The following is a 14443-nucleotide window of genomic DNA, read 5'->3' on the forward strand; positions in this document are numbered from 1 at the left end:
GGAAGGAAGGAAGGAAGGAAGGAAGGAAGGAAGGAAGGAAGGAAGGAAGGAGAAAAAAAGAAGGGCTTTATCACAGAGCCCTGGAGGGATAAGGAAAGAGGAGGAACTGAGGCCGGTATCGTTACTAATAAAGACAGTGGAAACTGGCCCCTGACAGCAAGAACACACTTGTGAACTTTGCACATTCAATCTCTCACCTCAGCTGCAGGCCACAGGCCATAGCCTGTCACTACTTCCCTGATTTTACAAATGAGGAAGCCGAAGCCAGGAAAGGTCAAATGCCATTTGTCCAAATCACACCTGTGGGTGTTAGTTTATGTTCCCTGCAGTCCCAACCGAAGAGACTCCACAATCTCTATCATTTTCCTAAGACTTTGTCGAGTTAACTTTGATCTACTCAAGCCCCCACTTAGCAACCCAGTGTACTCCTGTCTCAGCTCTCACTCACATAAACTTCCCAGCTCGGAAGAGAGAGAGACGCACGGCCAACAACAAGCCGCAAACACCTACAGCCTATCAGTACAAGTGCTGGAACATTCAGTGCAGAGACAAAAAGCCCACTACATAATTCAATTGCCCTGAGGACATCAAGTGTGACACAATATAGTGATTCTAAAACAGGCCTGATAAGAATCAGCCAAAGGTTTTTATGAAAATACAGAATGCCAGCTTCTGCCCCAAGCCCCCTGGGGAAAACTTAGAATCTGTATTTCACACCAGACAGATGTCACATCAGGTGAGTTTATTAAACGTGGACATGAGAGGCACTCTCCACATTACTCCTCAAATGCTGTGTAGAATTGAACTGACACACGAGGTGGGGTTTCTCCAAAAATATTACTGCCCGCACGAAGAAGAAGAAGTCCTTGACTAGAGTTTCATCAGCACCATGCTGTGACCAGCTGGGCTTTGCCAGCCCAGACAACTGCACAGGAAGGGGTAAAGAATCTCAAATTGACAAGCAGGCAAAGGGCTAAAAATGGAAGGGCCACCAACTTCAGTTTCAGTATTCTCCCACCCAGGTGGCTACCTCCAAGATATCTTTTAGGATTTTAAGGGAGGGGAAAAAAAAAGAAAGAGAGGATGGATGAGTGGGACAGCAATTCTGGACAGTAAGAAAACTGAGTTTGTCTACCATGCTAGAAAAAAGCCTACTAAGTGCAGGCCACCTTCATGGTCATTACAATGCATGCAGGAGAGTTGGCCAGGTCGTTCAACAGCGGATTCAAGAAAATGTTCCTATAGTGTGTGGTTCAACATAGTACATTAAGTTATGAAAACCAACACTGCTTCACTGAGTTACTTAAAACATGCCTTAAATGCAATAAGCAAGCAAGGGAACATGTTCGGCACCTGCTGTGCTTGTATAGTTGTTTGCATCTGATTGATCTAAATTTCAGAGAGAAAGTCAAAGGAAACATTCAGCCAAGGGGTGGGCGGCTACCCAGTTACCACCAACTTAGGCTAATTTTCATCATTGTCTTTGGTCAAATTTGAGTGTCTATAGCACATCTGCCAGGATATTCACAAAACTGTGAAGAGCTAGGAGTGCAAAATGATTAGTCTCTCTCCTTTGCTATCATAGTAAGAAATCTATGTCCAGAAAGTAAGTTCGCCCAAGTCATACAGTGAGTAGTCAGTACACAATCAGAACTCACACCTCTGGGCTTCCCATTTTTGCTGCAGTTCCTAGAAAAAAATAAAGAAATGTTTTCTTCCTATGAGATCTGGGTCCCAGTGCATTGGACAGTGGCCTGGGATTTTAGACATAACTTACTCAATAAGCCATTTTGCAGTGGAAGGAAATTAAAGCCCATAGAAAAATCAATGTGTCTACTACAAACATGTAAGTAGTTTTGGAGTCAGCCAGCCACCATCTAAGAAACCTTAGTTTCTGTGTGTAAGAGTTCCATTCTGTTCTCTCTATTCCACTGCCCCTCCCATCATCAAAAAGTACATAGCAATGAAGAATAATGCACAAATAATGACAATGACCCTTCATGTACCATGTATGGAACCAGCTATAAGGTTATCATCATAACTATTTAATCGCAAATAAAAACCTTCGGTGGTTTAGAACAACCAGATTGAACGGTGTGGTTGTTAACCACCTACATTGTGTATTGCTGATAAGAAGAATTAGAACTTGTTTATCCTCCTGCTTTGGTCCAAATGGATGATGCCCCAGGGAAGAGGCAGGCAGCTCTGCGGCTGAGCTAGAGGATTTGTCATGAGGTCGGAGTCTCCCAAGTCTCCAAATGGGATAAAAGACTCCACTTATGCTGAGAATCAGAGAAGAACCAAAGCTGACTTCCTTGAGAATCTGCCCTTCCTTGAGAGGAGCCTTTTCTATACCATGGAGAGGGCATTATAAGTGGTACATTATAAGTGGTACATTATAAGTGGTACATTAAAAGTAGTACATTAATTGATTTATATTTTTAAAAGCAGCTAATGGAACTTAAGACAACTGGAGATCTCTGTGGTTCTCGTGGCATTCCACACCCCAGAACTAATGTGAGGGGAAAGTAACAAGGGGTACCCCACTGAAACAAGAGCAAAAAGAGTTTCAGAAAATCTACTAGGCAAAGACTTGCAATTGTATCTAAAGCAATCAGTGGAGAAAGGTAACTGGGCATGGCCGGTAAGCTCCCAACAGGGTTCTCTCATACCAGAGTCTCTTGGCCTTCAAACAAGAGTGGACTTTTTGTTTTTCATCCAGAATTTAACATTCTGAAAAGGTATGTAAAGCAAGTTACACTACTTGAGAATTTCCATTTACATAACAGGCACATCGCAACGTCAGCCTTTAGTTTTTCCAGATACTAGGGATGAAGCTTGGTCTATATTCCTATGGGAGAATAAACAGAAAACTGTCTCTCTTCCTAATATATTAGTACCCTGTAATGCGGACCATATGATCAATAAACTGTAGAAAAATTAAATCATACTGACAGTCTCAGGCAAAAACTGAACCAAGTAGAAACATTTTTTTTAGGACAGCAGTGTGTAGAATATTAAAATCACATGTTGCATTATTAAATCTTCTTTTGGAAGCCAAACAGAGTTATGTTGCATAACCACCTCAAGATACACGCTAATCTTACAGATAGTTTTTCCAATTAAAGGTATTAGGAGGCATTTAATCAGTAATACTGTTCTATAGTCTGTGCTTATGGGGAAGTCTGACAACTGGTTTAGAAGTTTCACTCAGGAGAGGCACTTGCTGCAAATGAAGAGCTGAAGTGCATTCACATACACCACACCCCTAAATTCCACCCTGAACACACAGAAAAACATCTTGGGGTGTCATTGTCCCTGCTCACACTATAGTTAACAGGTATTACTCTCTGCAAAGTGCTTAACATCGCCTTCTTCTAATAAGAATGCAACATTTCTGAGTGCCCGCCTCCCCATCAGAAGAATGGAAAGCAATGGGTGAGAAGGCTGTCGGAAATCCAGCTCTGCTTTCCTAATGATAAAGCAAGAAGCAGGGGGCTTCCCAGCACAGGCATCAGAGATCCCACCCACCAAGGAGACACTCAAACCCCGGGAGGCCTCAGCCGAGGTAGCTGCACACAGCTTCTATTTACTGAGTGGTCTCCTTGTCTCCCCCTCACCCCAGGACCTGGAAGGATCATTTTAAAATTCAAACAACTTGATTATAAGACCTTAAGTACTCATCTGGTTCACTATGCATGATAATAAGCCTGCTGCCACCAGGAAAGCAGGCCCCCCAGTGACAATTCCTCTGAATAGCATCCTAATGCTGACCCGCTGAGAACTGAGCAGAGAAAGGGATTCACATAACTACAGTAAACTCCTTTGCCTTTCACAGACCGAACGGTCTCTATCACAAGAGGGCCATTCTAAATTTTAAATTCTAAGAAACCCACTGGCTCACAAAATTCTCCCAGGGTAGCTGGGCAAGAACAAGAGGCCACTACCTAAGAGTCCTCAATAAGGGAAGCTAAGTCAGGTCGCCACAGTCTGCCCCGACTAACCCCTTCCAAAGGGATGAAGCCTCCGTGCAGGAGTTCTATTTTGAGGGAACTGAACTGGGAACACAGATGTTTCTTCCGTTAGCAGTGTTGGCAGAACAGCTCCTGGACGGCATCCGAGTTCCTAATGCAGGAAGGGGCCTCACAGACCATCTACTTGAATCCACTCATTCAACTGAGGAGGAAAACTGAGGCCAAGGGGGTAGTTGGGTGGCACACCCAGCTGGTGGCAGAGGGGCAATGCTCTGGTGACAAGTTTTGCACACTTTTACATCAAAGGTCGCGTTAAAGGAAGAAGTTCTATTTTTACTTCAACCCTGGAACTATGGTGGATGTGCATCAATTGCTTTTCTCCTCCCCCTTAGCCTGGTTCAATAAATTCTCTCTCTCCCACTCCAATTCCTGTGCCTCCCACCGCCCTTTCGGCTGAAGCTTGCATCTGTTCTGATAAACAGACGTGCTCTAGCACCTCAACTTTGAGGGGGTGTAGCTCAATTGTGGTTCCCAAGCAAGACTGTGGCTGCCTTTCTTTCAGTGGCCTCCCGGCACGAGTCAGAGAGTGAGCTAGTTTAAAACTGATGCCCGCGAAGCGGCCTATCATCTGGCACACAGTAGGCGCTCAATAAGTGATGTGCTCCTCGCTGCCCAGCACCTGGCCGGGTAGAGCCGCGTTCCACCCTCTGGGGCTTTCAGCCAAACGAGTAGCGAGTGACAAGGCCAGCTAGCGCGACTGGCCCAGCAAGGCAGCGCGACGGAAGGGGTGGATGTTTACATGCAGCCGGGACGAGCAGCGCCACTCCGGTAGGAGCCTGCTTTGCTCAGAGACCGAGATGGGTCTCACTAGCATCTGACTCGGACATAGAGCAGAGAGCCACAGGTTTCCTCCACATCTTGGAGCTCGCTCACACCTTCCGAGGTGCTGTGCCGGACTCCCAGCTGGAGATCACCCCTAAGGAGGTGGTTCCAGCTACCGCGAAAGCACAAGCACGCCCCAACTTGAATTCGCAGGCCGGGGATTGGGGGTCCGGGAGGGCGGGGAGCTCGTGGCCAGCACAGCGCCCAGGGGTGGGGGAGATGGCTGCGGGACCCTGGGGGCTGACAGCGTGGCTGGGCCCGGGGTCGGGGGCCCGGAGGGGGTTGGGGGGGACCCGTGGGGCTGCGCTCACCCATGAAGAGGCAGAAGAGGTCGAGGCAGATGAGCAGCACCCGCTTGCTGCCGCCCTTCCTCGGGTTGTTGTTGAGCGCCGGGCTGCCGCCGTTCTTACTCTCAGGGACGATCGCCTTGTCGTACTTGTAGCTTTGCATGGCGCTGGCTTCGGTGAGCCTCCCGGGGCGATGCGGGCCGCCGCTGCTCAGGAGCGGGTCTGCGGGCTCGGGACGCGGCGGCAAGTGTGCAGCTCGACCGAGTAGTTCCAACTGCAGCAACTGCAGACGCGGGTAAGTTTCCCCTCTGGGCGCCTCTGCTTTCCTCTCAACCCCAAAATGTTCGCTAGTCCAAGGGGAAGAGAGCCAAATCCCGAGCAGGAACTTTTGCAGAACTGTGCTGCCCCGGACGCGCCCGGCTGGCGTGCGTCTGCGTGCTGGAGTTTGCGAGTGGGCAGCCTCGGCGTCCCGCCACGATCCTCCGCAGCTACTTAATGAATGGAGCGGCGCGGAGCCCTGCAACTCGGCAGCGTCCAGCAGCTAGCTCTCCTCAGCGTCTGACCAACTCCAACTCTGCCTCCTCCTCCTGCTCCTCCTCCTCCTCCTGCTGCTGCCTCTCGGGCTGCCGCTGTGATCGCTCGGTTTGTTTTCTGAGCTTATATTTCACGAGCGCCTTTAAAAAGCGAGGGGGGAGGAGAAGGACCTCCTTACTTGGCTCCAACAGGATTCTGAAAGCACAGCCCCTTCCTTAAGCTGCCTAAAACGTAGGATAATTAAGGCCACATTTCCCCCACCCCCTTTCAAAAAAAAAAAAAAACCTAAAAGAAAAAGTTGCTCTCAAACCAGAGAATCCGGGAGCCCCTAGCGTTCAGAAACTCCAAAGCATCACAAAAGGGAAAAAAAAAAACACCATATAAATAAAAAGAAGCATTTTCTTGTTGGCCTTTGATTAAGAGTGAGGAGAGGATTGGTGGGAGGTCTATAATACTAAAATGCTTTATATATTTATTTATTTACAAATTTCAGCCTTGAATTGGATTAACCTAAAAATACAATTTTCAAGGAATGCCGGGTTTGTTGTTGTTTTGATTTTAACGCTCAGCACCAGATAGCTGGGCTAGATTCAGAGAATCCTATGACTCGGAATCCGGACTCCCTGCTCTAGAATCCTATGTCTCTGTGCCTTAATTTCCCCATGAGTAAACTGCAGACACTAAAGTATTTCTCCCCAGGCAGTCATGGTGAAGATATAATTGATTATTTCACAGGAGCTTGTACAACAGAATAGCTCCGGGTTGAGCCAATACTTCTAGTTCCGAATGTGGGCAAACCAAAGCCAAGCCTGCCCACCCCTTTGCTAGTCCAGCTGGCCTCCAGCATACCCTAGCGTTATTGGCCTTGACTTTCAAGGAATCTGATGTTTCCGCTTGAATGCTCTCTCTCATAATGTTGATTACTTTTATATGAGTTGATTTTTTTTTCTTTCAAGAAAGAAAATCAACACTTGAAGGGCCAGGAGGCTCCCCTACATCTTTCATAGTATCAAGCATGGAGCACAGTACAGTGTACAAATACACATTTCTTCCAAGGGTCTTTATAATACAGAGGTAGAAATGGTTCGATGGTTCTAGCATTTTTGTTGTTGTTGTTGTCTGTTTGAGACAGGGTCTCTCTATATCTCTATATAGCCCTGGCTGTCTTGGAACTCACTATGTAGACTAGGCTGGCCTCAAACTTACAGAGATCTGCTGCCTCTGCCTCTTGAGAGCTGGAATTAAAGGCAACTGGTTATAGTTTTTTTAAAAAAGATTATTCTCTGTATTATTCTATATCGATCTGTACAGATTAGTGTTTTGCCTGCATGTGTGCCTGTGCACCATGTGCCTGAAGTGCCCACGAAGGCCATAAGGGCTGTCAGATCCCTGGAACTGGAGTTACAGATGATGGGGAGCCACTGTGTGGGTGCTGAGAACCCTATCTGGGTCCTCTGCCAGAACACCGATTGCTCTTAATCACTGAACCATTTTCCCAGCTCCAAATTCTAGCTTTGGGAGACATAGTACAAATCCTATCTTACTTAACCTTACTGAACCATTCCATAACTCTGTATCCCAGTCAGCCCTCTTGAGTATTCCTTTCAACTGCACACCCCTGACGTCCTACCCTTCTGCCTACATCATAAACCTTCCTCCCCCAACTAGTAAACTGTTTCTCCTCTGGTGCACCCTGATCTTTTGCCCCCTCTCCTTGTCCTGCTTGATTCCTGTGCAGAATTAATTTTACCTTCAATATTTTGTCTAGGCCACTCTTGTAACACTCACCTCAGTTTAATTTGGTGTTGGTAAACAAAAACTAGTCATTTGTATAAATGGCCTTTGATTAGGGGCCATTGATTATCCTCAAAGAGACTCTGTAGTGCTCAGGGTTTGAGGTATGCTGAATTAAGCCCACATTGGAACTAATTAACAAGGAGACAAAGAAAGGCAAAGTCCTGTCTTCTGAAAGCAAGATGCACCAAGGAAGTGTTGGAGCAGACATTTTAGCTGCCAATCAGAGGCATCATCTCCATCAAAGGAAAGCAGGTGAAGTTTCTTGGCATCTAAGAGAAGTTCCTTTAAATCCCCTTCAGGAGAAGCAGCACAGCCTCACCTGTTAAAACAGCAGCAACAATGCGAAGCTAATGTTATAATTAACAGCACTCTTAAAGGAATTCTGGGTACCAGAGGTTTTTCCATGCTTACAATCCTCTTCACAAGCATAAACCTCCTTGACATTCAAAGTTGCCAAATCTTCAGAATTCCAATCTGAAAAGAAAGGCAGCTTTTGTAGCCTTGTCTTAACCTGTCCCCCACCTTGGGTCCTCAAAGCATCTGGGCTTCTACTTCCCACTCTACCTCCTTTCTCTTTCACAGGCAGTCATAATTTGCTTCTCCAAGGCCTGAACCCTGAAGCCTGTCTTGGAGATCTGAAGGAGCAGTAGTGAAAGCCACTACCCAAGAAACCACGGAGTGAAGCTCACTTAGTCCGTCCTACCCGCTCCTCATCTGAAAGATGACTTACATTAACCATCAATGCGCTTTTAAGAGCCCTGCTTCTCTCGCTACCCAACAATAGCTCAGCCATCATTGCTGGTTTTTTTTTTTTTTTTTTTTACAAATTACTGAAATTGCTAACTTTAGCCCACACTAGCTTCGGTCCAAGGCACCTATTTCATGTTAAGGTTCTCTGGCTTAACCTCAATCACTTATTAAGAAAGATAAAAATCTGTTGTTCCAAAAGCCAGATTTAAAAAAAAAAAAGATAAATGAATGTTTAAAGAAAAGTTTTCTATTTCTACTTACAGGGCTTTCCCAGCTAAAGGAGCAGATCGTGATGTTAAGTGACAGGCGCCGCTCTCTGCAAACAAGGCTATATTTAGGTAGCGTTCAAGGGAACAGAATATTTGAAATATTCATTAAAACTGACTTGAACAAGTCATGAATTACAGTGACAACCTAATTCCTTATGTGATCAAATACAAAGCAACCCAAACTGCCGCTGGAACTGACTAACAAGACTGGCAAGGAGCAGACCTGTCAGCTGCCAGTCAGAAGCAGCATCCCCACTCAAAGGAAAGCAGGTGAGGGCCCCCCCATATCTGAAAACCCTTTGACTTCTCTCTTTTTCCTCCTTCTAGTTTGCCCCCCCCACCCTCCCTCTCCCCAGCTGTACACCTGACGCGGAACCATTTTACCAGCAAATAAACCTCAGTGAAGCCAGTCTGATGATAGTTTACAACAGTGTCATTTCAAAGTCATTAAGTAATTAAAATTCCTGGTAAACATAGCTTACCAAAACTCACACATTAAAATGACAGCCAGTTCACTAGCATGGCTTGTGTAAAAACGATCACATCAGCAGGGATAAACGCCTTTTTAAGAGTAACTTACTACGTGTGGCAACAACATGTCATTCTCAAATAACCGATCCCTCCCGAGAGGTTTAATAGCCTTCATTTCTAGGATCTCTGGGTTACCTCATAACTTCCCTTCTGTCTCTCTCTTTAACCCCTAATATCTACTTAGTCATTTTAACCCCTGGTATCTAATTAATCATTTTTATTTTTTGGGAAACAGATATGAGTTGGCTCTGGAACTGTTTTTGGGAAAAGAGTAGCAGTCACTCCACAGAGCTATGTACTCAAAAAGTCAGAGCCCCCTGTTTTAAGTTGTGAAAACATCTTTTTTTAAGAAGACATCAGTTTGGCTAGAAAGTGCTCACTTACCAGGTTCTTCAAAGCTGGTCCAGTCCACCGCCAGTATGTACTAATCAAAGCTGGCTGGCTCCAGTCCACTCCTGGTACATACTAATCAAAGCTGGCTGGCTTGCTACTGTGAACACTGAATTTGATATCTTGAGTAACTCCACGCTTACCATCCTTAGCCAAAGCAGGCAGGAGCAGGGATGTGGGTCAGAAAAATCTGGTCTCTGCTGTTTGACCTGATGCAAACAGAGGAACCAGCCCAATCTTTACTTTCCTCAAAACTTTTCAATGAGGTTGGCATTTTTTCTCTTCTGTGGAAGACTCCAAGAAGTTTTTAAAATGAAAAAATACACTTGAAATCACATGGTTCATAATAAATGAGTGAATGCTAGGAAGCCTTCAGTTGGGCCCAGCACTACAAACATAATAAACAATGCATTCAATGAATACTATTTTGACAACACAGGTGACTTCAGGACTCATTAGTCCTATTTTACTGATGAGAAAATCCAGGCAAGCCTATTCAACTGGATGGAACCAGTTTTCTTACAGATAAGTGAAAGCGAGTCTCACATTAGCTCATGCATTGCAAAGTCAGCCATGCTGTACAATCTACAGAAACATCTCTCCCCTTTCCCCTGAACGTAGGAGAGTGTTATGCTTGCTTCAGAAAGACAGAAACCGAATCCCGGAAGGACAAGAGCTTGCCTTAGCTTGAAGGTGAGGAGAATCCTGAAGTTCTGCTAGAAGCCAGATTTATTCATTTCTAAGTCAAGATTGTCTTCATCCCACCAGGCCTCATTCTGGAAGATGCTCAGAGGTTTCCACTTCTGCCCAGCAGTTCCCCCAGAAGGCCTTTTGAGAACTGGCCTTCCTTTGTTTTTGTTGGGAAACAAGGCTTTAATTGGTTTGTTGTTTCTTACAGAATGGTAAGATCACAGTGTCGTTTGACATCATGTCTCCGAGACAAGAGATCTGTGTTCATCATTTGTCAAGCATGTTGTTGTTACAGGATGAGAGCTTTAGGAATATCAAACTGGGTTCCTGTGAGGCAACTTTGGAATCACATCAGCATTCTTACCTCTCTATAAACAGTACTCTTTTCTTTAACTCAAAGTTAGAGCTGCGAAGAGAAACCAGTACAGTACTTCATGCAGTCGGTGCTGATGGGGCAAAAACAAAAGCCAGGGAAGCAGGCCGACTTAGGAAACTAGAAATGAAGACACTGCCAAGCTTGTTCTAGTCAGGGTAAAAGCAGCCCTCGGCTTGCTCAAAAGGAGACTCATGCTGCCACCTTGTGACACTACAGAAAAATGCTCATACTATACTGGGGAAAAATTGCAATTGGAGGTTGAGGAATGGTTGGAATTATTCTGTGATGTATGAACAATGGGCAAGCAAGAGTAGGTAGATTTTGAGGATCGGGATACTGGTCACTTATTTGGTAGATGTCTAACGGATGTCTGCTATGTATGCTCCTAACTCATCTAGGAACTAGAGGTGTTGCGGTAAGTCAAACAGACTAAACAAGCAAATGAACAGGTTAATTCCTACCTTCATGGAGCCTTTAAGCATCTGGCTATTATACTCATGAACTCATCTTAAATTCTAAACAGCCACAGGAGCAAATCTTTTCCATATTAAAGATGAGATTGCTAAGCACAGAGAGGTGAAGAAACCCGCTTGAAGGCTGCCAAGGTCTGAGTCCCAGACTTGAACCCAGGAAGAGAGGAGACATCAAGATTTTAATCATTAATCAACACTGAATAACCTTTGCCTTCTGCCAGACTTATAAGGAGAAAGATAAGTGTCTCTGAAGTGGCTGCTTATTTGTGTTTGTCTGAGAGGAAGTGGTGGATGATTGTGTGCACATGTGTGTTTGTATGAGCAATGAATTCACAAATAGACACATTCACTGCATTTCTGTGTGCATAATTACTCACTGTATACAGACTTGTGTTTATTCACTGTTTAATCACCCACCAGGTTTGTCTGAGCACCCATGTTAACTTAGGAATCCCCGTAGGACTGGGGGATAAACATATTACAGCTTGGGGGTGCTTCCTTCACAGACATTAGTGTTTTCTTTGGGAAGACGGTAATCTCAGACAAAAATCAAAGTATGTGCTTCACATGTAATATGACAAGGCTTCAAGCAGCAGCCATAACAAGAAGAGATTCGTAATTCACTGCAGGGGCCCAAGAGAAAGGCCCACAGTGCATACAAGCCGTGATTGTACAGCACAGCTGGAAAGGTGTGTGACAACTTAAATGCACAGAGACAGACGCACCAAATTTCTACCCCACACACTTCCCGCTTCATCTTTTCACTCTTTTAAGTCTTTGGTTGTAGAATAATGCACTAAGCGCTATGTTGTGTGAGTTGTAAGCCTTTAACTTCACTTGTCAATCTTCCACTACTAATTTTTATATAAATAGGTGTTTGGCCATGAACTACATCCAAATCAAACACCCCAATGGCTTCCGTAGCCACTTCCCAGTTAACTATCCTTCACCAAAGTTGACCAAAGTTGAATTGTTCATTGTTGAGCCTCTTACAACCAGTATTCAGTGTGCATGAGGATAACATCCCTACTTTACCTTATTCGATACGGTGTCTGAAAGGACCATCCAAACTCTTTTGTGAAGCTATACATCGTTCTTTTTCACTTACTATAGATTGTCCTATGTCCTTAGAGGTCATAACTTAGCTGTTCTAAGTTGTGTTATTTCTATTTGTGATCTGTCATGGATAAAGCGGCTAATGAGCCTTCCCTTGTACATGGCTTGCAGTGGGATATTCTTGTTTTGTTAGGCAACCCTCACAGGATGGTTATGTTTCCATGTAGTAAATTCTGTTCAAGAGTGTTTCAGAATAGCCGCACCAATTCGTACTCTACCTGGCTGTGTCTTTAGCACTTGATATTGTCAGGCCTTTGGGGTTTAGCCATTCTGGTGGGGATACATGGATATTTTACTGTGGTTTTAATAGGCATTTCTCTAATGAGGACTGTGTTATGTGCTCAATAGACATTTGTCAGTGTTCTTTAGTGAGGTACATATTCAAGGCGTCTGTCCCTCCCTTAAATGTTTTCTTTGGGATTTTATATCTTCTCTGTGGAGAATATATTTCCCCATCTGTAGCTTATCCTTGTACTTTCTTGATTCTACATTTTAGAAGTCAGCAGAATTTTTCTAAACAGTGCCAAATAGTAGCTATTTTAGGCTTTGCAGGGTGTGTGATCTCCATGGCAACTAGCCAACTCTCCCACGGTACTACTACAGCAGTTAGAGAATGACTATTGAAGAAGCTTGGTGAGTGAGTTGGGCTATGTTTCAATCCAATTTATTTATGGACACTAAAATGGAATTTCATGCACATTTCACATATTACAAAATACCATCTTCTGATTTCTTCACCTATATAAAAATAGAAAAACTATTCTTACTTCACAAGCTGCTCAGTGGGACATGGCAGGCCTGATTTAGCTGCTGGTCCATAACTTGCCAAGCTCCAGTGTATTTTATAAACGTAGGTTCTTCATTCTAAAGTTTATCCTTCTCTTTTATCATTAACATTTTGTACCTAGGTAAGAAACCTCTGCCTAATGCAGTGTTGTAGCTATAGTCCCTTCACTTCACTCTACTAGTGGTATTTTATCTGTCCTGTGCTGCCTATAATCCCTCTGGTACTGAGTTTTGAGTAGGATGTGGGTCAGAGGGCGGTACTTTGTTTCTGGGTATCAGGTGATCACACACCTTGTGGAATCACAACATGTGTGTGCTCCACGGCCCTTTTCTCTATGCTCCTATGTTGAATCAAATCTCTTGTAGTCACTGACTCACTACTCACTGAGCCTTATTGTGCAACATGGCTATTCATGCTGTGTGGAAAGGGCTAAGTGGGAAAGCGTTCTCAGTTTTCCAGAGTGTTAACATTGATTACATTCACCAATTTGATGTATGGTCAACAGAAAATAATTATTTTAAAAAATTAACCTAGTCTGTCATTGTAAGTCCACAATAAAAGTCAAACTAACCATGGACTTGGATCATATTAATAATTGTTATGGTCACATGAACATCTACCTTTACCTCAGGTCACTCATCTTCTTCATTTAGTTCTACATAGATCTTGAATTCATACACACACACACACACACACACACACACACACACACACACACTTCTGCAAGGCAAACTTTTACCCTGGAAGGAAAAAATATGAGTGTGAGGAAGTTCCTAATAAAAGCAAAGGAGAACTTCATATTTTTTCAAGATTTATTTATCTTATATCTTATATGTTTGGACATTTTGCCTGGATATGTATATATGCATTATACATGCCCAATACCCTTAGAGGTCAGAAGAAAGCATCAGATCCCCTGAAATTAGAGTTATAGCCAAGCACAAGCTGCTGTGCTGCCGTGTGGGTACTCAGAACTGAACTTACACCCTCTTCAAGAGAAGTGGACACTCTCAACCACTGAGCCATCTCTCTAGTCCAAACTTCATATTTTTACTGACTGTAACAAACTGAAAGGTAATCTCTAATAAATATAAGTTCATCCAAAAATCTATGAAATTACCTTACTTGGAAAAGACGGGAGGTATGATTGTTTCTGATACAGTTGCATTAAGAATCTTGTGGTAAATTTATTTCACATGACCCAGCTGGGGCCTAAGAGACAGAGAAGAGCTGGGGATATAGCCCAGCAATGGAATACTCGCCTAGGATGAACAGTGCCTTGAGTTTGATCCTCCAGTCCTGGGAGAAAGGATAGCAATAAAGGACATGAGGACATGAGGACACTGAAAAGCTCACATGACAGAGGCAAAGATGGGCAGACTGTGGCCAGCAGTGTCGACCCAGACTTGGGATGCTGGCAGAAATAAGCAGTGGGTCCTCCAAAAGACCCTGGAGGGAAATGAGGACAGCAGCAAGGCCACACATTTCTCCCCTCCCCCCTTTTTTTCTTCTCTCTACATTCTTTTCTCCCTCTTCCCCTTCTCAGGCAAAGTTCACTGGCCTTTTCTCCCATCTAATTCTTGGGCA

The 14443-nt window shown here is 44.3% G+C and overlaps 1 protein-coding gene across 1 annotated transcript in view; it reads right to left on the bottom strand.

Moving 5' to 3' along the window:
• The window catches only part of Plpp3 (phospholipid phosphatase 3), a 74624-nt gene extending 68754 nt beyond the window's left edge, over positions 1-5870 (bottom strand). The window contains exon 1 of the mRNA XM_028785610.1: positions 5168-5870. Within this exon, the coding sequence (XP_028641443.1) occupies positions 5168-5306 (139 nt within the window). The 5' untranslated portion in view covers positions 5307-5870. The remainder of the gene's footprint in view (positions 1-5167) is intronic.
• Positions 5871-14443: the final 8573 nt, after the last annotated feature.

Source organism: Grammomys surdaster, unplaced genomic scaffold (assembly GCF_004785775.1).
Source record: "Grammomys surdaster isolate TR1022 unplaced genomic scaffold, NIH_TR_1.0 100, whole genome shotgun sequence".
NCBI lineage: Eukaryota > Metazoa > Chordata > Mammalia > Rodentia > Muridae > Grammomys > Grammomys surdaster.